At 40.7% G+C, this 27,709-nt stretch overlaps 1 protein-coding gene across 1 annotated transcript; it reads left to right on the top strand.

Annotated features, from left to right (window-relative positions):
• Window positions 1-18: 18 nt before the first annotated feature.
• Window positions 19-27,030, top strand: LOC143022406 (hemolymph clottable protein-like). Its single transcript, XM_076180576.1, has 33 exons — window positions 19-194; window positions 3,581-3,735; window positions 3,882-4,007; window positions 4,489-4,694; window positions 6,168-6,435; window positions 6,676-6,870; window positions 7,003-7,158; window positions 7,277-7,363; window positions 7,491-7,660; window positions 7,947-8,112; window positions 8,706-8,906; window positions 9,431-9,619; window positions 9,981-10,198; window positions 10,871-10,973; window positions 11,366-11,479; window positions 12,802-12,915; window positions 13,973-14,224; window positions 14,760-14,848; window positions 15,504-15,678; window positions 16,104-16,223; window positions 17,046-17,155; window positions 17,834-17,952; window positions 18,282-18,391; window positions 19,350-19,455; window positions 19,576-19,748; window positions 20,094-20,240; window positions 21,213-21,362; window positions 21,500-21,633; window positions 22,218-22,395; window positions 23,030-23,224; window positions 24,159-24,314; window positions 25,086-25,330; window positions 26,003-27,030. Exons 1-33 carry the CDS (start codon window positions 161-163, stop codon window positions 26,022-26,024), a joined length of 4,983 nt encoding a protein of 1,660 aa, XP_076036691.1. The 5' UTR covers window positions 19-160; the 3' UTR covers window positions 26,025-27,030.
• Window positions 27,031-27,709: the final 679 nt, after the last annotated feature.

Below are 27,709 nucleotides of genomic sequence, written 5' to 3'. Positions count from 1 at the left end.
ATTTCCGCTTCCAACGTTCCAGGTTATCACGTGTGTTACTAAGCACCCATAGATTGCTGCTGTTATCAGTCGAGTGTACATCTCTCAGCCTTGGTATATATAGAGGTCCACAGTCTCGCGGTCTTTGTCGGGGATCTTGTGGCACTGATTCACCAACACCATGAGAACTTCCCTCCTCCTGCTGGCCTTCCTGGGTACGTAAGACTTTGGTCCCTCCAGAGGGATGTAGTGAATCTCTATTCACATAGACACACAGTGTTTGCAAACACGAGAGAGACTGTTGTTCTCGGTGACAGATCCACTGTCTTTATGTTCAGACAGGCGCGAACACTTGTTTGTCTGCATACAAAGACCGTGAGTTCGTCACTGAACAATATTCTCCCTTGTGTCAGCAGACACTGTGTGTTCATGTGAATGGGTTTAAGACTCTGTACACATCCTTGCGAACGAAGTTAAGGTTGATTTGGAAGGAAAAATCTTTCTAATGTGATGGGCTACTTCCATCGGTAGAAGGTGAACTGAAGTTCCTGTTTCCTCCGATGTAAAAAGAGACACTTTTCATGCCCGATAGTTTCTATTAATTTCTTGTTGACGTTGCCCAGTTTCAATATATACATTCCACATAGTTTTGCTAAATGGATATGTATATAGTCTTGGACTCTTGGGACCGTTTAAGATGACATAATCTAGCTGATATTTTTCAGTTACTGTTTTTGGTGTCCTAACTTTCCAAATACGGTCGTTTATTGGCTGTGAAGTGATTCTATAGGGAGATTTGTCATTAGTGAACTATATATGCTTTTACATGTAATCTACTGCCCGTTATTGTCAACATTAACTCTTCAGATATTCAATAGAGTTTATTCAAATGACGGAAGAGACAAACGAGCTACAAATAGTGAGGCTGATACAAATGAACAAAGTAATTTCCTTGTAGTTTCAAACCAATACAGACAAGTGTACTGTATGTAGAGATAAGCGTAGATAACAGTGGCTTAGCAAAACTCCCTTTCATACTACCAGATCAGTAACCGCAACATATTTGTCTTCCTATTTTCGGCTCATACAGTCCTGGAACTTGATTATATTTGCGTATTTCATCGATTTTAAGGAAACGATATTCTCAGTCAGCGTTGCTGTGTCATTTTGGTTTTCTTCTCTGAGCTACTAGGGTCATATGATTCACCTGTGTTTGGTACTTGCGGCTTATCTGTCGCCACTTTTAATTTACGTTTTGACAGATAATCCACAAGGTTAGGTTAGGTGTGGCTCCCTAGGTCAAGTTAGGTTAGGTTAGGTTAGGTTTTGATAATTTGTGATGCTTTTTTTTTTAACAAAACTTACTTTTTCTACAGGCTAACCTAACCTGACCTAACCTAACCAATTTTTAAATGAATTTTTCAATTTTTTCACACATACAAGCGTGTAAAAATATAGTATTTTTCTTAAATTATATAATCTACACTTGTTAAAAATGGCAACTGATAACCCACAAGTAATTTTTTCATCTTCAGAATCATACTCATTATTCTTGTGTCTTCATTTCTTATTCTCGAATTGTACGAAGTTTTAGTATTTGTATCTTGGAATATATTTTTTCTGATGCAAGGTACACTGCACCATAAATTCTCGGTAAACTAGTGGAGTTGCATGACATGTTTTGTGTCACGAAATTTTTCTATCAGTTAACTTTTTATGTTTATCTTTTTATTGATAAACTATAATATTTTTATTGATATAGGATGACTTGCATATCATCCTCTGAACGATGGTTTGCTATTTCTTAAGTCGACTTTAGTTTCCTTTTCTAACCGCCTGGGGTAATGGTAGCGACACAGTAGGCATTTTGCGCCAGCAAGCTACTTGGTTTTGACTACTTCGTTTGAGTAGAGACGACTTTGGTTACGATCTTTTGTTTTCCAAATTTCCAAATGTCAAATTACTTTTGCGTCATACAGTGAGAAGCTAAATGGCGAACTAAGAGAAGTTAAACCTAAAATACGAATGTTAGACACATTGTTTAGATGTTCTTACGGAAGTCTAGAATATTGGAACTGAAGTCATTTCTACTCAAACGAAGTAGCAAAAAGAAGTAGCATGCTATCTTGTAAAATGATACATGGACTCAGAAATGATACATGGACTCAGAAATTTGCCTTACGAAGAGAGGCTTAGGCACCTTAGCTTACACACTCTGGAAAGACGCAGAGTGCAGAGTGATCTAATAGAGGTGTTCAAGTGGATCAAAGGCTTTAACAAGGGTGATGCAAACAAGGTCACCATATTAAAACAACAGGGCAGGACTCGCAGTAATGGTTATAAACTGGACAAATTTAGATTTAAAAAGGAAATAGGCAAGAATTGGTTTACTAATAGGGTGGCTGACGAATAGAATAAACTTAGTAACCATGTAGTAAGCGCTGAAACTATCAGTTGTTTTAAGAAACGATTAGACAACTTTATGGATGGGGATGACAGGTGGTGATGGATACGGAGCTGCCTAGTGTAGGCCCTATGGTCTCTTGCAGTCTCCTTCATTCTTTATGTTCTCATGTTCTTAGTGTGCCATCACCTTAATGTTTCCCTCATGCTACTCGCTGATTGGTCAATCCTCTTTACTGCTATGAATGATACAACCCATTCGTGGCCTCTTTCGAGTCAATATTTCAGGTCCTTTGTTGTTTTGGAGATATTGTTAGTTTTACCCGGTTGACAGAGATATACTTGAACAGAATAATAAGCAAGAAAAACAATAATGTCATTTGGGAAATAATTAAGTTCATGGATTAACCACTTCAGTACGAGCCAAATTCTTGCGCTCAGCATCGGCTGCCATATGTACGATGCATCACACTACTCGCATCATAAAATATAAAGTCACTGCTGTATTACTCGTTCTCTTGTACTGAGTAATAATAAACACAGAAAACTTGATCAAACCAGTTCACAGAATCCGGGGTTAACTCATGCACAACTACAAAATATATATATATATATATATATATATATATATATATATATATATAATCAAGATGCCAACGCTGGCACCCTTGTGTACCCGCTCACGCCTCATGACGTCATTGTACCTAAGTGGAGATGTACTGAATTAAATGACATTGTTTACCACGAAGGTATCACTGCTCAACCAAGGTATTTTCCTTCCCAAGTTGTAAACCCCAAAACCGAATCTGTAAACACATCTATTAAGTGCATACTTTAATTTCGACTGTGGTTGCAAGCATTGTTGCAGGGGCAGCAGTGAAACAGGTTGTACGGTTCGTGGGTTTATTAATCGGTAGGTTATGCGTAGTGAGGGGGCACGTCAAGTACCCGAGGGGTTTACCGAGCAACTGCCCGTGGGCGAAGGTGCTAGATGCTGTAAGCACACAGAAATGAAGGGAGTCTTTGTTAGATGTATGAAAGAGTCCTTGTACTGGGAAGCGTCTGGGGGTCGGGTACGTCACACGCAACACTCCGCCCTTGCACTAGCTTACATTAGTCCTATGCCAATTACACTATACCACAGACGGCACAGGAATTAGTGAATAATCTTTCCTTCGATTTCTTTTATTATTCGCAGGCTTGGCCGGCGCACTCCAACGAGGCTTGGAGTATGAATACCGTTACGAAGCTCGCATGGCGACTGGCATCCCTGAGCTCCATCGCCAGTACGCAGGCGCGGCCGTCCGAGCCTCCATCACCATCCAACCCCAAGGGGATGATATCTTAGCGCAGGTAAAATCTGCACAAAATCACAATAAAAACTTGAAGAATTCCTTGTTCGCTAACTGAAGATTTTATCCCAATTCACCAGTTGATATAATCAATATGAAGAAGGCCCGTGATCCTTTCTTTCGCCTAACGGTGGAAATTTCTTTCAGATGACAAACATTGAGGTTGCTGACATGAATGGCGAAATCAACTGCGACCCAAGAGCCCCTATGGAGCTCAGCTACGAGCCTTCTGTTTACGATGAAATCCTACAGAAGCCCTTCCTGATCAGAGGGGTGAGTGTCAACTGTTTGAAAATTAATTTTCTAACCACAGAGGAAGCGGTGACTTGCTCGAGACTCTCTTAGAAGCATTTTTGTGCATGGTACAGGAATTTTTCATCTTTTCATTTTTGAGCGTTTTTTTTTTTTCTTAAACTGCAAGATATTATCATTGTTATTATTATTATTATTATCATTATTACTATTTCTTTATTATTATTATTATTATTATTATTATTATTATTATTATTATTATTATCATTATTATTATCATTATTATTATCATTAATATTATTATCATTATTTTTAATATTATTAATATCATTATTAATATTATTATTATTATCATTATCATTATTATTCTAATTATCATTAGTATCATTATTATTATTATTATTATTATCTTCATCATCATCATTATCAATATTAGTAGTAGTAGTAGTAATAGTGTTTCTATCATCATTATTACTGATATTATTTCTATGTTTTTTCTTAGACGGATGGTCTCACAGTATCCAAAGACGAACCCTACTGGATCACCAACATCCGTAAAGCGGCAGCCACCCTCTTCACTGTCAAGCCTCTCCGGAAGCACGAGCTTCTTGTGGGAACCCAGAATGAGGGTCTGCTCCAAACACAGTCTTTCCACAACCCATCCGTCACCGTTTTAGAAGAGGGTCTGGCCGGAGATTGTGAAAACCGGTGAGTAGCTGTCCCTGTTGCCATGTTTCTGGTAAGTTCTCAATTTGTCTCTTCGATGCTAAGAGACCTTATGTGACATATGTTTAAGTTTAGTTTTTTTTTTGTTTTTTGTTTTTTTTAATATCACCATTGGTCAAGATATCACTACCTGCAGCGAGTGGTAAAGTGTTACCGTTCTTGGCATCCTGTAGTCTTATAGGTGTTTACATGGACATAGATAGATAGATAGATAGATAGATAGACTTTATTTGGCAATAAATCAATGTACATGAAGTGCAAATAATGACAAGAACACATAGTTCGAAATAATAAATGTAAATTGCCGAGGATAACACAAAAAGCATGAACGCTTATTTCCATTGTCGTCCTCATCATCTTACGTCTAAGTTGCGTCTCACGTGGGGAATTTGTGATACGAGTCTGGGAGTATTATTTGCAAGAAATTTCAACTCTTTTATCCAGCCTCCACCAGGCAAGAACTTTGTAGGAACAAGTTGCAACATGTTTGTGGCTCCTTTAGTTTCAACATCAAGCACGACCCTCTAACACAACGTTTCTCAACCTTTTTACCCTTGCGTAACCTTTAAAATAAATTGCATGTCTCAAGGAACCCCTGCGCAAAATAGAAAAAAAAAAACATTTACCATATCTTTCTCATTTCATTTTCATCGTAATAATAGGTTAGATAGGATGATGTCTATTTTACATTATTACAATAACCGAGAATATGTCGTGCGTGTTTAATCATATTATGTATATATATATATATGCAGAGTCCACTAGGAAAAGGAAAAACACACGTAGTATATAAAATACCTTGTAGTAAATGTGACAAATATTATGTAGGTCAAACAGGAAAAGAATTAGAGGTTAGGATTAAACAGCATAAAAACAGCATAAAAAAGGGCCAAGAATCTAGTGCACTTTTTAAACATGTTTGTGAATTTGACCATCCTATTGACTGGAAAAATGCTTCAAAAATTATACAATGTAAGAATATAACAGAAAGAAATATCATAGAGTCAGGAATTATCAAATGCAATTATGACCAACTCATTAATAATAGTTTAGGATTATATAAATTAGATCCATATATTGTCAGTAATATAAATAGTACATATTTTAAAAGTTAATGTAATAGTAATATGTTTCCACGACCTCACCGAGTGGCCCAACCTGAGCTTTCAGGCTTCGGAGAGGAGGGTAAATGTCTCTCTTGTCCTACTTATACTCTGTATCTCCATTTTTTGTTCTCATCTTTCTGTACTCCTTGATAATGTGAATATATCACGAAAGCGCTCGGACTACGTGTGTTTTTCCTTTTCCTAGTGGACTCTGCATATTTGTGATTCGCGTGTGACTTGTGAAATTTGTGCATATATATATATATATATATATATATATATATATATATATATATATATATATACATATATATATATACATACATACAATGAAGGTTTTCATTCACAGGTACGTTCTGACCAAACTCCCCGACTACCTAAAGGAGGAACACATTGCTCACTTTGAGGAAACCGTGGAAGAAGACGTACAGTACCAAGGTCATCCTTCTGCCGAGCTGAAGGCTAAGGGTAAAGGCGGTCACGGGGGCAAGGGCTCCAAAGGTGGAGCAAAGGGAGGACATGCCGAAGATTTGAAAGCCCCTGCACTCGGGAACGACGTCTACGTTCTTTCAAAGGCCGTTAACTTCGACAAGTGCGCATCAACCGTCAAACTCCAGGTAATTTTATTCGAAGACTCCCCCCCACCCCCCAGGGAAGTTCTGGCCTCCAGAACGTTTTCTGGTTTTAGCCACTTTAAGCATCACGTAGAACAGTCACGAAAGAGTTGAGGCAAAGGACTTGTGTCAAAAGAAGTTTTAGACTGATGATAAACATCTCCTCCACACCCAGAGGAAAACCTTCATCTAATGCATTGCCAGAGGTCATAGCCACTAAGTCACTCCAACTTTCTCCCACAGAACTATGGTCATGGGATCAACTGTAAGTTGGCGTCCTCACAATGTGGTACTCTCCTGAGCCGTTCCTCTACGGGTTCCTTCTACCTCCGAGGTGCCTCCGAGGCCCTCCGTATTGAGAGAGTCGAGGTCGAAGGCAATGTCCTCATGAACCCTCTGGGTTACGAGACCGAGAAGATCAGGACGATCACCAACCAGGTGGGTAGACGAACACTGTGTCTCGGGCTCAGCAAAAACGTGTGAGATTCTTTTGTAGGATACAAGAGGGCTTTGGACCAAAAGCGGAGGGCAGTTTATTCTAATCCCCGTTTCTCCTGCCTGTTACTACAGACCTTGGAGTTGAAGGCGGTGCGATACACTGGCGAACCCCTCCATATTCCGGAGGAGGTCCGTGAAGTGAATTCCTTCGTGTACGAAGTCGACTCGCCTTTGCACACCGACGATGACCCGGAACACAAATTCGTGCAAAATGTCCAACATGAGGAAGTAAGGGGAAAATACTTCCGTTTTGTATATTTTGAGAATATGTATGTGAGGGAAGAATATAGCTAGACAACTTCAACAAATTATTCTTTTCTTGTGACACTCTCTTCGTTCTCCGCAGCCCGAGAATCCTTCAGCCCTTCATCTCGGTTTCATCGCTTCCGGATTGCCCAATGAAATGTTGGTCAATAACATCCCGCAAGTCGTAGTGAGTACACCCTATGATACAAAACAACATATTTTTATGTACACATCCCAAGTCATCGTGATACACAATACTGGAAGTTGAGTTAACAGTGTGAAATTATACTTTTCTTTAATCCCCCACTCCCTAGGGAATTTTCCAAAGTCTTTTGGGAGAGCTGTCAGCCGATAATGTTCACAACATCGACATTGCTGGCCGCATGGATGTTCTCACGAACCTGGCAAGAATGATGGATTACGTACATCTTAATGACATCTTCAATTCCTACGATGTTGCTAACGATGACGACTATTTCAGAAGGTAAGTCATTTATTTGCACTGTAGAGGTGAAAATATACATATTCAACAATATCCATACCTCTATGTGTAAGCATTACGAGTGTAAGCATTTGATGATAGAGACTGTGAATGTGTGTGTGTGTGTGTGTGTGTGTGTGTGTGTGTGTGTGTGTGTGTGTGTGTGTGTGTGTGTGCAGAAGAAGAGAGAGATGAAGTGAGGGAGGGATGGAGAGAAAGGGAAAGAAAAAGAGAGAGAGAGAGAGAGAGAGAGAGAAGCCAACATTAAAGAGAATACTCTTTTCCTCAGAGAAATGATGATTGACATCATGGCCAAGGCTGGAACAAATGCTGCAGTCCAGGTCTTGATGGCTCAGATCAAGAACCACGCCATTGGAACCGAAAGAGCCGCAGAAGTCTTCATGGCCTTCACTGAGAGTCTCACAATGCCAAAACACTCCTTACCCACCCTCTTCGTAAGTTCCCTTCATTTCGACTAGTTTATGTCTAATCCTGCCTAGAATTTTCTTCAAGAATTATTCTTACCCCGAGAGAGCCTCCTACATTTCTATTAATTTGAGTCTGACCCTACTAAGAATTTTCTTCAAGAATCTTTCTTGCCCTGAGTCTCCTGCATTTCTATTAATTTGAGTCTGACCTTACTAAGAATTTTCTTCAAGAATCTTTCTTGCCCTGAGAGAGTCTTTATATTTCTATTAATTTGAGTCTGACCCTACTAAGAATTTTCTTCAAAAATCTTTCTTGCCCTGAGAGAGTCTTCTGCATTTCTATTAGTATGAGTCTGATCCTATTAAAGAATTTTCTTCGGGTTCCTGACTATTGCCTTGAGAGTCTACTACATTTCCTTTTGTTTATAAACCTACTTTAAGTCTAAACCTACTGAGAGTTTTCCTCGGGAACCTGGTTCTTGCTCTTGCGTCCCACTTTTTCCAGGAAACTCTCGAAGATCTGAGCAAAAATGAGGACCCTTATCACTATCTGAAGTCTAATCCTACTGAAAATTATACCCAGGAATCTAACACATGCCTCTGCGTCCCACTTTTTCCAGGAAGCTCTTGAAGGAATGAACTTGAACGACGAATTCCAGCTGACCTCTTCCCTGATTCTTAACCTGGGGTCCGCCGTGAACCGGTTATGTCTATCATTCCAAGCTCCCGATAATCACCCGAGTGAACTCCTGGGTTCCAACGACTGCGACGCCGCGTGGGTCCTCGACCGTTTCTTGCCCATCATAGAGAATGGATTAAAGGTCAGTTTTCCCCCTTACAACGATAGGTTTCTTTGTACAGTCATATCCTTCCTGGACATATGCCTGTAGCAAAAGTGCACTGAATTTCATAAACCCTAAATGACGTGACCTTAAACAAATGCACTCCGCTCTACTTAGTAAAGATCCGTCAGTGATTCCAAAATAGCCTACTGGGTGAGATATCATTATAATGGGTTTATGTGGCCGGGTGAGAAAAGGAGGGTACAAAGTCATGAAATCTTCTACAAGAATCCGTAATGAATCTGATGAATGGATGGCTTGGAAGACAAACAGTATCTAAACATCCTTTATGTCTGAATCGTACAGTACATTACGCCTCCATGTTCTTGACTGAAAGGAAAATTCCACCTTATACAGATGAAGCGAAACCTATACTCTATTTGGGATCACTGTGATGGTCTAAGTTCCAGCTGAAAATCTCTTAAAGCACGGCATCTTTTATAACAAAAATGGCCTTCATGTGGTACTCTTCAAACTTAAGTTGTTGGTTTTTTTCTGAGCAGGAAGCCCATGATGTCGGGCACAAGATGGTCTACATTCACGCCTTGACGATGATGTCTACGGACCGAAAGATCGACATTCTCAAGCCCATCATCCTCGGCATTAGTGAAACTGACGACAGAGTTCGAAGCCTGGCCTGTTATGCTCTGCAGGCCTTTAACACGCCCGCCAATGGTGACACGATCGAAAGGGTGAGCATGACGAAAAAGGATTAACTGCATATGTCTTTACTTTAACTATATTATATATATTCTGCATTTATATATACATATATATATATATATATATATATATATATATATATATATATATATGAGAGAAATTCGCTAGTAACAGCGACATCAATCCGATAGTGGGCTAAGGCTCTGTGAAGGTATCATACAAGTGGCCGATAGCAGTGGGTTCGAATCCTGCATGCAACTGTCATAAAAATTATATATATACATATATATATATATATATATATGTATATATATATATATACATATATATATATTTATATATGTATATATGCTATCTCGAACATGACACTTTCTTTTCGTTTTTCCGTAGATCTACTCTCTCATGATGCCCGTGTTCGAGAACCAAGGCGACCACCACGCAGTTCGAATCGCGGCCATCGGTTCTTTGTTGTCATGGAAACCTGACACTGCTTGGTGGCATCGCCTCGCTATTGCTTCCTGGAAGGACTCTTCCAGACAGATGCAGTCCTTCATCAGCCACTTAATTAACAGCGTAGCCGAGCGGGAGGGTGAAGGATTTGCTCTCCTGTGAGTATCCTTCAAATCAAATCAAATCAAATCAGCCATCCTGAGTCCACTGCTGAACAAAGGCCTCTTTCATAACATTCCAGGATTCGCACGACCGTGCCAACCTCTGCCACTTCACTCCTCCAAACTTCTCTATCACGTCTCTCCACCTTCTGTCTGGTCTCCCTCTTCCACGCTCCCTATCTCACGGCGTCCACTCAGTAACACACTCCATCGCTCATCAGTCGTTCTCACTAACTTAGCTGCCCAATTCCACTTCCTCTCTTTTACCGCCATCACAATATCTTTCACTCTAGTCTGTTCTCTCACCCAACTTGCTCTCTTTTGGTCTCTCAGCGTTATTCCCACCATCGATCTCTCCATTTTTCTCTGTGAGTACCCTTAGGGTGCAATCATCTTAAAGTAGCACTAGTCTGCATTAGTACTCCATAACCAGTAGCAGAATAATTCATCAAGTGCTAAGCCCACACAATATCGATTCTTCTTTTTTATATAAAACTCTATTTACAAAAAAAAAAAAAAATTAAAACAGCTACCGTCTAGGGAAACAGATCCAATGTTCAGCCACGGGAATTGTATTTGCATATCGATATAATCTTGGGGAATAAATTCTGCTTCTTGATAGTACCCACGCGTCCACTGTCGTCTCTAATAAACCACGTTCTGTCTCAGTCGCCAGCGCGCAACACATGTGCAGCCAATGACGAAACACTTCCCACCCTCGCAGCGCTTCACCATGACAACTCTGCTGTCGGCGTACATGGAAGGCATCGAGGTGAGTCACCTTTCAAATGATATCTTCATCACAGACAAGCGTTCTACATTTAGTATTTTTCCCCTAAGTACATTTTTTTTAATTCAAGAATATTTAGTATTTTTTCCCTAAGTAGATATATACTTTTTTTTTATTCAAGAACTAGAGCCAGGTTATGATCTACATTTTTTTTTTTTTTTTAAGAAAAGATACATTTTGAGTTCTTAAAAATTTGTATACCCTATACAATGTATTCAATGACACCCATAAGTACGAGATTCATGGTGTATTTATTTATTTTTTTATGATCGGAGACTCATCTTCACTCAAAAAAGAGTGCTAATCAGTTTTAACTTTCACTACATATCGTCTTTGCTACATTCCTTAAATCTCTCATTTACCATATTTTCCAGACCGGAATCGTCATGAACTCGGCTTGGACACACACTGTCAAGAGTTACATCCCTGTCCATATTTACAACGTCCTCATTGCTCAGCAGGGCAGCTACCTGAACTTACTCTTGGAGGTAAGCCCTCAAAATGCTTCGTATTCTCAGACTGGCCGTTGATGACACCCCCGGAAGGATTTGCGCGTGAAACGTGCCGTTCCTCCCCCTGAATGGTTGTGTCTGGATGATATTTTGACACATCCCAAAGGGTTTTCATTCCCCTTTATCTCTGTTTTCCTCATGAAGGGACGAAGAGGAAGGTGTCGCCATGTACGTGAAGCGGTCCTGATGTGGATGTAATGTGTCTTGCTACATTACTTCTTACCCGGGTTGTGGGCGGGAAAAAGCTTTCTGGGGCATGACGCTTTCTCCTATTTATGGTGTCTGAGATGGCTGTGTAGTCCAATTCTGGTGTAGAGCTTTCTGGGGCATAACGGGCACTGGATGCACGGGAGAGGACGAGGGACGGTGAGACGAATTCTTCTAAGTTGACCTTTTTCCTCGCCATCTCAGACACCATAAATAGGAGGAAGCGTGGTATCATAGGACTACGATGCACCGCCGCCGACGACGGACGGGAAAAACGAACGGCCCGTTCATCCACGAGGAGCTAAAATGAGGGGGTAACAAGGGTGATTGATGGGAGTGTAGTGGGTGGGAGTGTGTGTGTGCCTTGACCGGCTACCTCCCTTATAAGGGTGGAGAATCCCTTGGTATATAAATAGATAGATAGAAACTTTCCTCTGAGGCTGTTTGTGCTTCGTCGTTTTGGCACTCGTCTCTTCGTTGGAGATTCATTCTGCCTCACTAATGATTTACTCGACATTCAGTTTGTGTCTTCATAGCGTTTGGTTTTTGTTCGTCTACTACATTAATTAACGGCTTCTGAAACATCGTTGTTGAAGTAACCACGTGTGCATCATCTTCTGTGAAATCATTAGATTTATTTTCTTTGATTACCTTGAAGAAAAAAAGATCTTCCTCTTTAGCAGTAGATTTTAATATTCCTCTTTCTACCAATAAATATATTGAACCTTACTACCTTGCTTGATGATAGAGACCGGCTATGTTTCAACTTGTTTTATTAGATCGATGCCTTCCAAATTAGACCACTATAGCTATCTATTCCTACAGCCTCTGCCAAATATTCCTCTCTGTGTGTTTGAGTATTATATTACATTGTGATTATGAGAACGAGAATCCTTGATTTTGTAGATACACCATCAAATAGAATCCATTGTTCAGTTTACTGCATCGCAAGTAATACTAATTTTCGTTTTTGATTGCCGTAACTATAATTTCTATAACATTTGCTATTCCTGCAAAATAAAAGAATGAAGTCTACAAACAGGTCAGGGATCCTAGGCATCTTTAATGATCTTGCAACTCTCTTTTTTCAGGTTATCTTAGACGGTCATATTGACGACTTGTTCCCGACGAAGACTGGAAGAGGACACGTGGATCCAAAGGACGCCACCGCTCGACGCGCCTTCAACATGTATTCCCAAGCCTTGGTAAGTCTCCCGTCAGTGAAGTCTCCTGTTTAGATGTAGCGTTCATCATCACCGTAGTTCCCGTTCCAAGACGAAGTAGATGTTGTAGGCTTGCCACAGCTCCACTGAGTTCGACAAACCATTTAGAACAACGGTTCTCAGCCTGGAGTCTTTGGACCCCACGGGATGTGGAGGAAACTGGGTTTTACAAACGGGGCCACAAACCGAAAGATATAACAGTCTGTGCGCTCCATGGAGACCGTTCAGGACGTGGAATACGTCGTGATATACTACTAGCCATCTGTCAAAACTACCTTAGTACATACTTCTGTCATTTCCCATCCATGTGTAATTCTTTATAGTAAAGGAAGTTGTATCATCACTTTTTAGGGCTGTAACAACGATCTGAATAAATCTTATGGCACGTGGCAGCACTTTTCCTCATGTTGCCATTTCGAGGTGCCACAGTTGAGATAAGTGGGATGGAGTGAGTAATCGTTGTTATAATCCTGAAATGTTACTACGTTTGAAATGTTACTTCGTGTTACTACACTGCTTCCTTTATAAGAATAAAAATCATATAGCACATGTAAGGGAAATAAGAAAGTAGGGTAAAGAATAGCAATGCATAAGTACAGGATACATGAGAAAACAGATTCAGAACTCCTGATTTAGGGGCTTAGTAGTAGCATTAGAAATAGAAGTACTATTAGTAAGTGGTACAGTGATGACCATTACCTCGGAATACATGTGCAGAGTTAGGGAGGTTGAAGAGGGCGGAAGAATACACCGGACTGTAAAAGAAGTTCCATTCTAGCTGATCAATGACAGAGCCGCAGAAGTACCTAATGCACACATACCAGCCGGCTACTGAGGAAATTAAACCGTTAGGCGAGAGCATGGGCCCATGTAATGTTGCCATACAGAAGTCATTGCATAAATGAACATCAAACCTGTTATAAGGGAGATGCACACATGGTACATGGTATAGTAATATTACATATACGTTACATTGCCACTCAACACGCGGTAATTCTCAGTTATCCTCATTATGTGACACCTGAATTCCTTCTCACAGATGGATCTCCGCATGGACGAGTCCACTCACTTCGAGTACCAGGAATCAAAGGAGCCTGAGCACGACAAGAAGTTCATCCTGGCTGCGAGACTCTTCTACAATATGAAGCGAATTTTCATGACGGGAGAGCATGCGGACAAGATGGCGCGTCTTCCAATGATACCTCCCGCCTGGAACGTCCCCAAGTACCTCAACCCATCTGAACTCTTCGTGGCCTTCCCAACCGATATCGGTTTAGCCTTCATCGGAACGGTAGGTTCATGAAGCCCTGGTCATGATTGCTTCTTCTTATTTGTCTGGAGATATCGTTTAGTTGAATGAATGAATAACTATCCTTGGCAGGAATTGAACCGATGCCCCGTACGATATCTTCGCCTCAGCGCGGACCAATGAACTACGACAATACGAGTCAAATATTCGCGCGCGCATTAGCTGCCTGACGTACGATGATGCATCACAATACGCGCATTATAAAATATAAATTTACAGTTGTTATATTCGTTCTCTTTCACCCAGAATGTTTGCAACCACTGAAAAAGTGATCAAGCCTGTTCACAGAATAAGAGGGTCACTCAGCTATAACTACAAAATAGATATAATCAGAAAGCCGAAGCTGGCGTCTTCATGACGCCTACGTCGACGTCATCGTATTCAAAGGGTTAAAATAGTCTATTTGGTCCATTGGTCTGCGCCCAGGTCCACATGTTTTACGGGCCTCAACTCGATTCTCATGTAAACTTGTTCAGCTGCACAGAGTACAAAATAACGCCCTGTTCTTCTCTCGTAGGCTTCCACGCCCATCTTCCTTCACACTAAGGGACAATTCGAGGTGAATGCAGCTGAGGATGTCTCCGTGTCACTCAGGGCAGACATTTTGTAAGTAATCACAGTACTTCTCCATTATACCCTCACACGAAGTGTGTGTGACTTTGCATATCTCAAATACCCGCTTCACACTGGGGCCAATCCTTGTCGAATTATGTAAATTTGAATAGTTGGTAGATGATTTCGCTTACAGTGCTCTAGACTTCCCTAAGAACATCTTCAGTAACGTGTCTAACATTTATATAGGTTTAGATTCTCTATGTTTGTCATTCAGCTTCTCAATATATGACGCAAGAGTAATTTGAAAATTCGAAAAACAAAATAGTGTAACGGTAACCGAACCCATTTCTACTCAAACGAACTCACAACTGTTGCATTTTCAAATTACTTGTTTGTTTACTTCTATATATCTATTTTCACTAGATGATCGCCTTCAATAGCACGCAATTTTGTAACACTCTCACACACACACACACGTACGTACACAGACACATTTACGTACACACGTAAACACACATTTACGCACATGCGCGCACACGTACACACTTCGAACCCCATTCTTCCTCTCTGGAGCAAGTCACTCTCCTCCCATAGTTCTTCATGTGCTTCTCATTAACTTTCGTTCTGTATCCTCAGCACGAGCTTCAGGATACAGGTCCCAAAGTTCTTCATGTGCTTCTCATTGACTTTCGTTCTCTATTCTCAGCGCGAGCCTCAAGGTCCAGGTAAGGTCGCAAGTGGCGGTGCCATGGAAGGCCAAGGCCGTCTCTTCGGGCATCGAACTCGCACAAGAAGTTAACTTGCCCTTGAAGGCAGAAGCTAGTCTTCGCAACCATGGAAAGGAAATCAAGCTCGCCTTGAGCCCTGTGGCCGACGAGAAGGTACGTTTCTTTGGCGAGCGGAAGTCTATCGGTGGCTGCCGTGTTTCTGTGTTGTGATGTACGGTGCATGTATAATACACACATACATACACACACAGCACGCACACACAACACACACACACACACACACATACACACACACCTGAGATCGAGCCCCGTTCATGGCTTGAAAGCATCGGCCATAGTTCGGTCTACATGCTAACTCTGAACTCTCATGCTGGAGAGTGACAGCTACCATCACGAGTCCAGCACGTGGTCCAAGACCGTAGTGAAAAAACACATGCACACACACACACACACGCGAGCACACACACATGCACATATACAGTACATGTCTCCGACTACATCTGCTGGAAGTATTTGTAACCATACCTGGCATAATGATTCAAACAGCTTCTGATGAAATTTCTTTTCAAATGCCTTAGATGCACCTCGTGAGACATTACAACCATCCCTTCACTGTGAGGAGTGACTTGGTACCCAACATCGAACTCTCCGCACATGAGGACTTCAAGATAATCAAGGAACACAAGAAGCTCTTCGAGGTGAGTATCCGTGAGATCGGGAGAGTGTTGGCGTCGCGAGATTTGTCGTCACAGACTTCGAGAAACTTCTCGCGTCGCTTTCAATGACCTCATTGGTCTTCTATGGCCGGAACAGAACATAACGTTGTCAGTAATTAAGCTTTTGCATGTAAACCACACAAGTCTGCGTTTTGCATTTCAATTTGTGAATCGTGTTTACTCAGTCTTTTTTTTTTTCGAACATCTATTCTCAGTAGTCGAGAGGGTTAAAGCACTGTACAGTGTTTTGCTGGCCCCTGAGCGGTACGTTCGAGTCCTGTTCGCGACGGTCATGAAAAATTATCTTATTTGATCCACCTTGTTGTACGTTTAGTGTCTATTCCACCCGTTAATCACTCTATTGGGTAAACCAGTTCTTCCCTATTTCCTTCTTAAACCTAAATTTGTCCAATTTAAATCCATTACTACGAGCTCTGCTCTGTTGTTTTAATTGAAATGGTTAATCAGATTCCCTTTCTTCGTGTAGTTCGTCTATTTAATTCGTTAATCACTCTACTGGTAAAGTAGTTCTTGCCTATTTCCTACTTAAATCTAAAATTGTCTAATTGAAATCCATTATTACGAGCTATGTTCTGTTGTTTTAATTGAAATGGTTGAGTAGATTCCCTTTCTTTGTGTTGTTCGTCTATTCAATTCGTTAATCACCCGATTGGTAAACCAGTTTTTGCCTAGTCTAAATTTGTCCAATTAAACTCCTTTACTACGAGTTCTGATCTGTTGTTTTAATTGAGATGGTTGATTAGATAACTTTTCTTCGTGTAATTCTCATTTCAACCCTAACAGGACCATCTTGACCTTGGCTACCTTCACACAGGCTTGGCCCTTAGCCTTGATTGGCAAGGTGACACAGAATCACCCTTAAACCTACCTTCCATCGTCGAGTTCCTCTTAGCGTGAGTATTGAATAACTGAGTGTTGTACATCGAAAAAGCATTCTCTAGAGTAGCGTTTCTCAACCTTTTTACCCTTGCGTAACCTTTGAAATAAATGGTATGTCTCAAGGAACCCCTGAGAAAAAACACACATACCATATCTTTCTCATTTTATTTTCATCGTAATAATAGGTTAAATAGGACGATGTCTATATTACATTATTGCAATAACCAAGATTATGCCGTGCGTGTTTATTTATATTACGTATATGTGATTAAATAAAAAAACAAAAGTGCGTTAGCTCATCTCACTTGTTCTCGCGGAACCCTTAGGGACCTTTTTGCGGAACCTTAGGGTTCCGGGTTCGAACCCTGATTGAGAAACGCTGATCTAGAGCTGTAACTGCGTTCGTCAACTCAAGCTCCTACATTTTACGATTTCTTAACCTTAGAGTTTGCTTTGAAGAAATGATACCACCTTGCTAAAGCCAACTAGTAATGAAAAAGGCATCTCACTCGCTACTTGCCTCATTAAGTCGAATTGTACTTAGGCTATGAAAGTTGTATTAAACAAGAAGAAATAATTAATGAAGTGGCGATTAAGACATTTTGAAAAGATGGCTGTCACCACAGTGTTTATTCAAACCGTCCACTATGCTGGCAACTGTACTTACGTCTCCATAACTCATTTTTTGACAGACCCCCTCACTATCTGTACCGTTCCGCATTGGCCTCAACACTCCAGTACCATGGATATAGTCTTAATTATGACCCTGGAGTCTCCAAGACTGACACCGTCACTATCTTCTTCACTCTGGGTAAGTCGTTGCTTTTGTAAAAACATTCCTGGAAACTGTAAAACAGAGTCGTCTGATGCGGCGTCGATCGCGACCCTCCCCACCACCACACACACACACACATCACCCTCCTCCCAATTCTTCACCATTAAATGTTGTCTTTGATAGCCACAACACAGCTTCTTGATCAAACCAGTGCCTGAATGCTATAATCACTCGTCTCATTTAATTCCATTTTTTTTTTTTTTTATGAGAAAAATCTTTCAAAGACGAGGAGGGAAGTGCCTTGTAACGATCTGCTAGCTATCCATGACCCAGCTAATTATGTGTCTTTCTCTTGTTTCACTCAGCTGTGTCGGAAAATAAGGAAAAGGTTACACAGATCGGCCAGGAGGGCCAAGAAACCGGCCAGTTCTCTCAGCAGTCGGGCGGTGACTACGATTATGGACAGGAGTTCCAGGTAATTGAGTCCTTTCCAGGAAATAAAAGTATCTTAGACCTAAGAAGACACCGTTACGAAGGTTATACGTAGTCCTAGGACTAATGTTTTGTTAGTGATATTTGACGGATAGACGTGATTTCCATGTAACTGGTGACTTTCCAGAGGTAGTTTAACCTTACCAAGATCATTTAGAAGGGAGATATTGCCATACAATGTGTGAATAGTTCTAGGAGTAATGTTTTGTTAGTGATATTTGACGGATTGACGTGATTTCCATTTAACTGGTGACTTTCCAGAAATAGTTTAGCCTTACTAAGGTCATTAAGAAAGGAGATATTGCTATACAAGCTGTGTGTAGTTCCAGGACTAATGTTTTGTTTGTGAGGTTTGACAGATGGGTATGTAGGAACATTATTTGACCCTTCAGAGCTCTTTTGATCAAAATTTTGGTTATTTTTGCTGGATCCTCATTCCATCGTGTTCTGATTGTCCATTCCTTACTACTACCCCCACACAAAATAATATATATATATATATATATATATATATATATATATATATATATATATATATATATATATATATATATATATATATGAGTGGCAGGGTGGTGAGATAAACACCGAGAATCGTTGAAGTTTTATTAACTGACGTTTCGCTCTTAACAGAACTTCCTCAGCTAATAAAACGTCAGTTAATAAAACTTCAACGATTCTCGGTGTTTATCTCACCACCCTGCCACTCATTTTGTCGTCCATTCCTCAACATATGTGTGTGTGTATATATATATATATATATATATATATATATATATATATATATATATATATATATATATATATAATTTCTTTGTTTATATACATGTCCCTCCAGCTTTCTCTTCCCTTAATCTAATATGTCCCCAGCCTCCCTTATCACATTGTCAAAGCTTCATTCACCAGGTCCAAGTTAAACTCTTTTTTTTTCTCGAACTCAGGAGGAAAATCTCGAAGTTGAAGACTTAAGCGGCGCTCAGTACAGCATCAAAGACTCTTCTCAGGAGACTTTGGCTAAGATGCAGGAGCACAATGAACAGATGGGAGGTAAGCACCCAATGTCCTCACTCACCACCTCTTTACTTCGTTCAGAACGCAAAAACCGTTACCAGTACCTCAGGTGTCGCTTGCAAACGAAGCCTAAACTATTTCGTTCTCTCTCTCCAGTTTCAGGTGCTACGTCTGTGAGTTTGATGGTTGATTTCACTGGGGAAGAGATCCATAAATATGGAGCTATCTTGACCTGGACCGCAGGCGACCTGAGAGGAGGACTAAGCAAAATGATATCCAAGATGCAGGCCACCTTCCTCAAGGGCAGTGATGTCGAGACAGAATACAAGGTAAGCGTTTGTTCCACTGCCCTACGAGAATTTTTTGTTATTGCATTCCCCCCATGCAACGCATGAAGACAATAGGATTCAATTTTACTATTTCCTGTGGATGAGACTGACGATTACCCAAATCTAGTTCTTTGATTGCGTTAACATACAGAACATCCCTGGTTGAAGGAATCTTAAAATAACATTGTGCACGACTTCAGCAAATAATAATAATAATAATAACATAATAATAATAATAATAATAATAATAATAATAATAATAATAATAATAATAATAATAATAATAATAATAATAATAATAATAATAATATTAATAATAATAATAATCTTTCTCTTCTCCACCAGATGTGCGTTGACGTGCAATCCTCACGACCTTACAGTTCTCATTTGGTTGATCTTTCCGACATTCTTTCTCACGACCTCAAGAGCAAGTGGAGTCTGGAGATCCGTGAAGGAACGAGCTGCAGCGGGCCTTCTGTAGTACAGACCGAAGTAAGTAGAGTAAAAGATGAATGATGGGATGAAGAGAAAGAGTATTAGTATATTCTAATGCAGTGGTTCTCAAACCCTGTTCCGCAGAACCCCAAGTGTTCCGTGAAGACCTTTCAAGGGTTCCGTGGCAAAAAAAATATATATAACTATTTATTTGAACAGGAATTAATCAAATGAAATATAAAAGTGACGAAATCTTTTTGCATTTGAGGAGAGGGACTGTATGAGTGTACAACTATATACTGTATTTGTTGGTGACGGTTATTCTTAAATCTTTTTGAGTCTGTCAAAATCTTTTTCCGTTGGGGGTTCCGCCGAGTACCAGCAAATTTGAAAGGGGTCCGTTAGACCAGTGGTTCCTAACCTTTTCTGGCTTGAGGCATCCTTGCCAAGCCTTTCGGAAGTCCCCGCCACCCTTATTAGAAAATCTAAATTGTAGTTTGTCAGTATTTTGTTGATTCAACATCAGTGTAACAAAATTTTGTCCCTGGATAATTTGAAAATACTCATATTTACACTGATGCTGCCTTAATGAACAAAAATGAATGACAGAGAGGAGAGAGTCGGTAATAGGAAAATTAATTTTGCCCTCAATTTTGGCGACACCCTCAGTTGATCTCATGGCAATCTTTGGTGCCGCGGCACACCGGTTGGGAACCTCTGCGTTAGATGGAAAAGTTTGAGGATTGTTCTAATGGAATCGGCTTAGATGTGACTATATTTCCTGTTCAGTTTTGTTGCCCATATGCCATTCCTGTCATAGGTGTGAAGGGAGCAAAGATAAACAGAAGAGATCCAAAAATGAGGCTAAAGAGAGGAAATGCATTGGCTATTGTTCCGTTGTAAGTAAGGTCCGTCCTGATCACGTGACACAGAAGTCGTGCCGAGGAGGATGACCGACCGCCCTGTGACAAAGTGTGACAGAATTTCCCCCTTGAGTCTTTGGAAGCTAAACATTGCGGTTCTCCACAGGTTTACATGAACATGAGCCAGGAGCGAAAGGACACCATTCTGTCGACGCTGAACTCCGAAGACTTCTGCCCCAAGGACATCGAGGTCCACGAGCACATCCAAGCTGTATACGACAAAGCCGAAATTTCGATCACTTGGAATGAGGAATTGGTCAGTACTGGGATCAAATATAACCTTCCTGCATATAAGTATTGTTGAACCTACAATATAAGTACTTATGAAATAAAACCCTTCCGCTGTTGCTTCTGTAAGTCTAACACAATCCCCTCGTCCCCTGGCTGTTGCAGATGGCTTGCTCACCATTGATGAAGCTAACTTACCTTGTGGATGACTGTCTACGCTCTCTTCTGTTCCCACACGTGACCATCAATTACTGTGGAGCCAAAAATACTCCAGGACACGTCTCCATCGATGCCACAAGGTTAGCTGTTCATCGACGATTCATTATCAAAGGGGTTGTGCCTTAACCACATTTTTTTCACCGTCGAGGTATCAATTTGTTTAACTTTTACTTAAGCAGTTTCCTTAAGACAAGGACCTACCTGTGGAATAATAGAAATTAACCTCTTTAACTAATTAAATAAAATAGAATAAATGTTTTTTAAGTGAGTTAGGTGGTCCTCTCTTGCTATTTCACTCATGTCTTCCTTTCATCACCCATTTGCCATAAAAGTGCATTGAATTTTGTACACTGATGTAAGTATGCCCCTTTTTATGGGATGCTGCTGCGGAAAGCAGAGATTCAGTGCTTTAGAACTGTTTTTTATTGCACTGCAATGCCCTCCCTGCGCTCTCGCGTCCCTCTGCAGTCCATCCCGAACACTGCAAGGCCTTTTTTTTTTATTATACACTGATGTAGGTATGCCCCATTTTTATGGGATGCTGCTGCAGAAAGCAGGGATTCAGTGCTTTAGAACTGTTTTTATTGCACTGTAATGCCCTCCCTGTCCTCTCGCGTCCCTCTGCAGTCCATCCCGAGCACTGCAAGACATTTTTTTATTGTAGGTCCCTCGACACTAACTTGTGGACCGTCTGGACACACAAACCCACAGAAGTGTCCGTGATCGATCATCTCCATATACCCAAGATGATCGATGCTTACGTCACCTTCGACCACGACTACCATCACACTGACTATGACATACCTCTTCTCCATGATGAGTGCCACGTCTATGACCATCACGTAAGTTAAAAAAAAAAAAATCCAATAATTTTCGTGTGTTCTTTGCAATTATGAATGGTTTGTAAAAAAAAAAAATGAAAAAATGTGTGTTCTTTCCAATTATGAATGTTGTGTGTGTGTTTTTTTTCAATTTTGAACGTATGTAAAGTGCAAGTCACCTAGGGACTTCCTTTTATGAGTAGGATTGCCAAACGAAACTAATTTAATTTCCTTCGTTTCTGGGCATTAAGATGACAGATGGTAATGTACACCTTAGCCTCTTAAATACCTTATGGTAATAAATAAATACAAAATTATTAGATTTATGAAGTATTAACCAACATTTGCCATTCATTCCCATGTATCTCCTGTCAAGTCAATTCTCCACTATCTCAAAATAAGTCCAAATTTGATCCATGATCCATTTGGGAATGTCTCAGGTTAATACACTGTATCCTTCACCATTCCTCCCATGTGGAAACATTTTCCCTAGATGTGTAAGCTATCACACTCTAACAGGACCTCTGTCATATATCAAACTCCTCAGCCAATACTCTGCAGAAACACGAATGTTTCTTTCTCTTGGCTAATTTGATGAACGAACTGGTGCTCTTTCAATCTATGAAGAACTCACGCTGTCTGTGACGCCCCACAGATCGTGACCTTCGATGGCCTCGATTACCCACACGAGAAGAGCCTTTGTTGGCAAGTTCTCACGATGGATGTGGATCACTTCGAGAACTGGATGCTGCTCCACCGCTACGCCGAATATCCGGAGCCAGGAACTCAGCTGCGGTTCATCAACCCTCATGGTGGAATCGTCGCAGACATTACTGCAAAGGAAATCAAGGTACAGTGGAAAAGTGTTGGTTGTTGTTGATGTTTTCGTTCCCTCATTGTTTTTGTTGCTGTCCTTGTTCCCTAAAATGCCCGGCCGAGCAGTCCCGTTTCCCTGAGGACCGCCTCGTCTAGGAACGTTGTTTCCCCCCACAAATCCCTTATGTATATTGTGTTGTTGGCGTGCGTGGTTGTCTACAATGCAGTCTTCCATAATGTGTTGTATAGTATGAGGGTGAAAACGTTGTTTTCCCCCCACAAATCCTTTATGTATATTGTGTTGTTCCCATGCGTGATTGTGTACAATGCAGTCTTCCATAATGTGTTGTATAGTATGAGGGTGAAATACTGGTTTTCTTGTTTGTTCCTGGACAAATAATTTAAGACAATGCGGAGGGGGAACGTTCCGACCACCCAAGACGTCTTACATTTTTGCTTGAATGCATAATTGTAAACATCACCACTCAAGAAGGCTAAATGATAGGTAATAGGGGCTCTGGTGACTTGAGACTTGAGACAGGGACTGGGGAAGAATGGATAGACGTAGAAAGTAAGGAGATGATGGAACAAAGAAACCATGAAGATATATATATAAAGGTTTACTTTGATACAAATGTGAGAAAGGTGTAGTGAACGTGTAATTGCAAAACGCCACCTCAACCTAAAAGAATATGTATGTGTATATATATATATGTGTGTGTGTGTGTGTGTGTGTGTGTGTGTGTCATGTATGTATGAATATTGTATTTCCTAACCTTTTACGCAAAGGAAATCTCATTTTTCAAACACGTGTTGGCAGGATGCTTCAACCAAAGTCCCAGAGGTCGATTTTTTTTTCTTCTTTTTTTTTCCTATATACCCCAAAAATATAGAATCTGAAAACTTTACTTTCTGAGAACCAAGACGAAGAAAACTCCCCAGTGATCGTGATCTTCCTTCTTCTGCAGGTGAACGGCAAGCCAGTGATCATGAGCCAGGATCGTGAAGTGATTCAACACAACGGGAAGACTCAGTTCATCGTCGAAGTATACAAGGAGGAGACTTACATCGAGTTCCCCGATATCCTTTCCGTCGCGATGAAAGACTCTCACATTGTCGTCAGGGTAAGACAGCCAAAGCTACTGAAGAAACACCGTAACCGGCAGCCATACATGTACACATTGAGAAAACTGGAAGAAGAAGAAGACACGGGTCTATATCTGAGTTCCGGGTTTATTCCCGACCGGTTTCGCTCTACGCTTCTTCTTCCAACTTTTACTCAACTTGTCATAATGTATCAACATGTATACATACCAAAAGGGTTTTCTCCTTTATAAAGGTAATGCCCAAGTCAAACCATACACCCACTCTACAACAACCCAATTACCCATTTGTTGCCCTTAACTTCTTAGCAACTCGTGGATGAAGGGTCATCCCTTCATCCCGCCACACTCCTTGGGTCGGAGACAATGCAGCGAGACACAGTACTTCCACAGCAGGGCCCGGCAGCTGAATTGTAAACATTATGTATACACATCAATGCTAGAAGGTTCAGTAGTAGTTGACCAGGTTGCAACACCACAGACTTTCATGAAAGTAGCAGTTGCCGACAAGACTGACGAGTTAAACACCATATGAGGACGGAGCCTTTATTGTATTTGTACGACGTTTCGCTAATTACAACTTTCTCAAGTACATAAAAAAGCTGTAATAAGCCAAACGTCGTACAAATAAAGCCTCCGTCCTTACATGGTGTTTAACTCGTCAACACCATAGATCCCACCACACCACTCGTGAAGAATATCACTGGACACCAGAGAAGTGTTTTGAACAGAAGCTCTGGTCATTGGCGACGAAATACTAAAATACTTTGTTTTCCCTTCCGTTTTCTGTAGCTGGATCATTACACTGTCGGTGGCTTGTGCGGTGCTCGCGACGGAGAACTCACCGGAGACCTCCAAGGCCCCAACAAGTGCGTCTACTACGACCCAGAGCTCTTCGCCACCTCCTGGATAGCTGGAGGAGACGGAGGCTGTGACCTCTTCGCCCCTGAGGTCCAGGATAACATCGCCAAGGTGGAGATGTACCAGTCTCATTGCCCTAAGCTTCACACTCATACCACCGGATCTATGTTTCACTGGTGAGTTCCGGACGTCTTTGACCAACATCGTTTTGTAAGTTTCTGGAGAGTGATCGAGGTCACATGCTGAAATAGGCAAATAGATCCACACACATATACAAATAGGTTTATAAATGTATACATACACGTAGGCTTATAAATGTACACACATACAAACACACAGGACTTACTGGCGTTGTATATCTCCTGTATACTAAAATTAGGTAAATACAAGTTGGTAATCACACACATACATTGGTGCTCCGTGACGGGGAGGGTTGGGGGCTGGATCAGGTAGCCTGTGTACTTGGTTCGAGTCCTGTAATGAGTACCAGAGCGTCTGGCATCCTCACACACACACACACACACACACACACACACACAGTCGAGTAAATGAGCGACAAAGACTTCGACTCTCTCGTGAGCTTTGTCACGAAGAAGCAAAGAAAGTCTTTGTTCACTCCTGTTGTCACACCAGCTTAGCCAATCACATGTGAAATAAACGCATTGTAATACTTACCCTCCTATTAAATCCTCGAAGAACTCTTTTCATGAATGTTCATAAGTACGTATAGGCGTGTGTGTGTGTGTGTGTGTGTGTGTGTGTGTGTGTGTGTGTGTGTGTGTGTGTGTGTGTGTGTGTGTGTGTACCGAGAATCAATAACTGATCCCCAATTCTTTACCTACCTACAGGGAAGAACACTTCGACGCTTGATGCTGACTCCACAGGTCACTGACAAGGAGAGAGAGCGACGACAGAAAGGTCACAGTTAAAACGAAAAGACAAAAAAATAAAATAAAATAATAAATTGAATAAAAAGAATAAAAATTAAAAAGAAAGAGTCACAGGCCAAGATGAAGAACCAAGTCGAAGACCGACAATTGGATACATTCCTCTCGAGGACATTCTTGTTCTCGAAGTGGTATGGTCCCCGCCCCAGAACGACGAAGAAACACTTCTTAATGAACAATTGAACACTTGAACACCCGTACACGATGAACAAACATTTGTTCAAAACGATGAACCGTCGTTGCAAAACAAATTAATGTTTCTTTATACTTAACATCATTTCCTAGTGGTTACCGGGACAGATAGCACGCCATATTGATGAGAGAGACGGGGAGAGAGAATGAATGTTTGTTGTTTACGTTTTCCCATGGATTCCTAGGAAAGGAATCCGGTTGTATGGAATGCGACGAGCAGCATAGTTTCCTCTATCAGCTGTCGAGGAGTTGCCCCTTTCCCTCAGACCCGCAAGAGTTATGAAACCTGGTTTCACATGAGGATAGGTGGCAATCTCTCAACAGTAAAATTTACAAGAGATGAATATACAATATTTACACACACATACGAGAGGGAAAGAAATAAGGAAAGAGTTAATTTGAGAACCACAGTAACACACAAACACATTGGCATGAAATATTGCCATGGATGGCCAACCCTTCTGGCAACATCGACTAAACAAATGACACGACGATCTTCAAATTCTTTCGTTCATCCAAAATCGCCAAAGATTAACGCTCATTAACCACACAGTCACTGCTCTCTCTCTCTCTCTCTTTACGGGGTTGCTAAAAAAAAAAAAAAAAAATCTTTTTTTTCTTCTTTTTTACGACACTTGATGGTCGAAACGTTCTTATTATTGCTGTATCCTTTCTGTTCAGCACGTTCAGCCAAGCGAGATGTGACGACTCAAAATAAATATGCAAATGGAAAGTTATTTTCGTCTCTTCTTAATACTCCTTTCTAACTAACCAATATTACAATGATTTATTGTAAAAACGGAGGCCGACGGGAAACCTTTCCGTCCATAACAAGGTCGAATTAAAAAAACAAATGCTTAGGTATTTGCTTTATCATTATCAGTCTCTACACTGACCCATGCAGATAAGAAGCACACAAAGACAAACATTATAATGTTAATTTACTCGTAGATTAATGTGACACTCAGAAATCAAACTGCTGGTTTATGAGAGCATGTGGTCACCTAGGAATGATATGCATTTGTTCCACACATTGACGAAAATGTCACAAGCGGGTTCAAACTCAGTTTCGAATGTGCATGCATGTATATATACTGTATATGTATGTATATATATATATATATATATATATATATATATATATATATATATATATAACATCTCTCTTGATGGCGCAGTGGTTAGTCACTATTCTCTTGGTACGTTTCGATTCCTGTCCAGGAATCGTTTTCAGGGGCATGAGTGATACATAAAGTGAACACAAACACATATGACACGTGGCGTAACTGGGAGAGGGCCTTGGAGATAATCACGCTCCATTGTTCATGACAAATTGTCATACGTATACAATTTATCAAGAAAAAGTGACAAAGAAAAACACAATTAAACTGAAACAAAAAACTAAACATAGGATGA

This window comes from Oratosquilla oratoria, chromosome 44 (assembly GCF_046742065.1).
Source record: "Oratosquilla oratoria isolate Oo_2021 chromosome 44, ASM4674206v1, whole genome shotgun sequence".
Taxonomy (NCBI): Eukaryota; Metazoa; Arthropoda; class Malacostraca; order Stomatopoda; family Squillidae; genus Oratosquilla; species Oratosquilla oratoria.
Note: the sequence above shows the minus strand (reverse complement) of the source record. Positions and strands in the feature narration are given on the sequence as shown.

Excerpts from the sequence above, each read along its gene's own strand:
- LOC143022406 (XM_076180576.1), top strand. The coding sequence starts at position 161 with ATGAGAACTTCCCTCCTCCTGCTGGCCTTCCTGG. Across the intron at positions 7,364-7,490 it reads ATAACATCCCGCAAGTCGTA|GGAATTTTCCAAAGTCTTTT; the intron begins GTGAGTACACCC and ends CCCACTCCCTAG. Across the intron at positions 18,392-19,349 it reads ATTATGGACAGGAGTTCCAG|GAGGAAAATCTCGAAGTTGA; the intron begins GTAATTGAGTCC and ends TCTCGAACTCAG.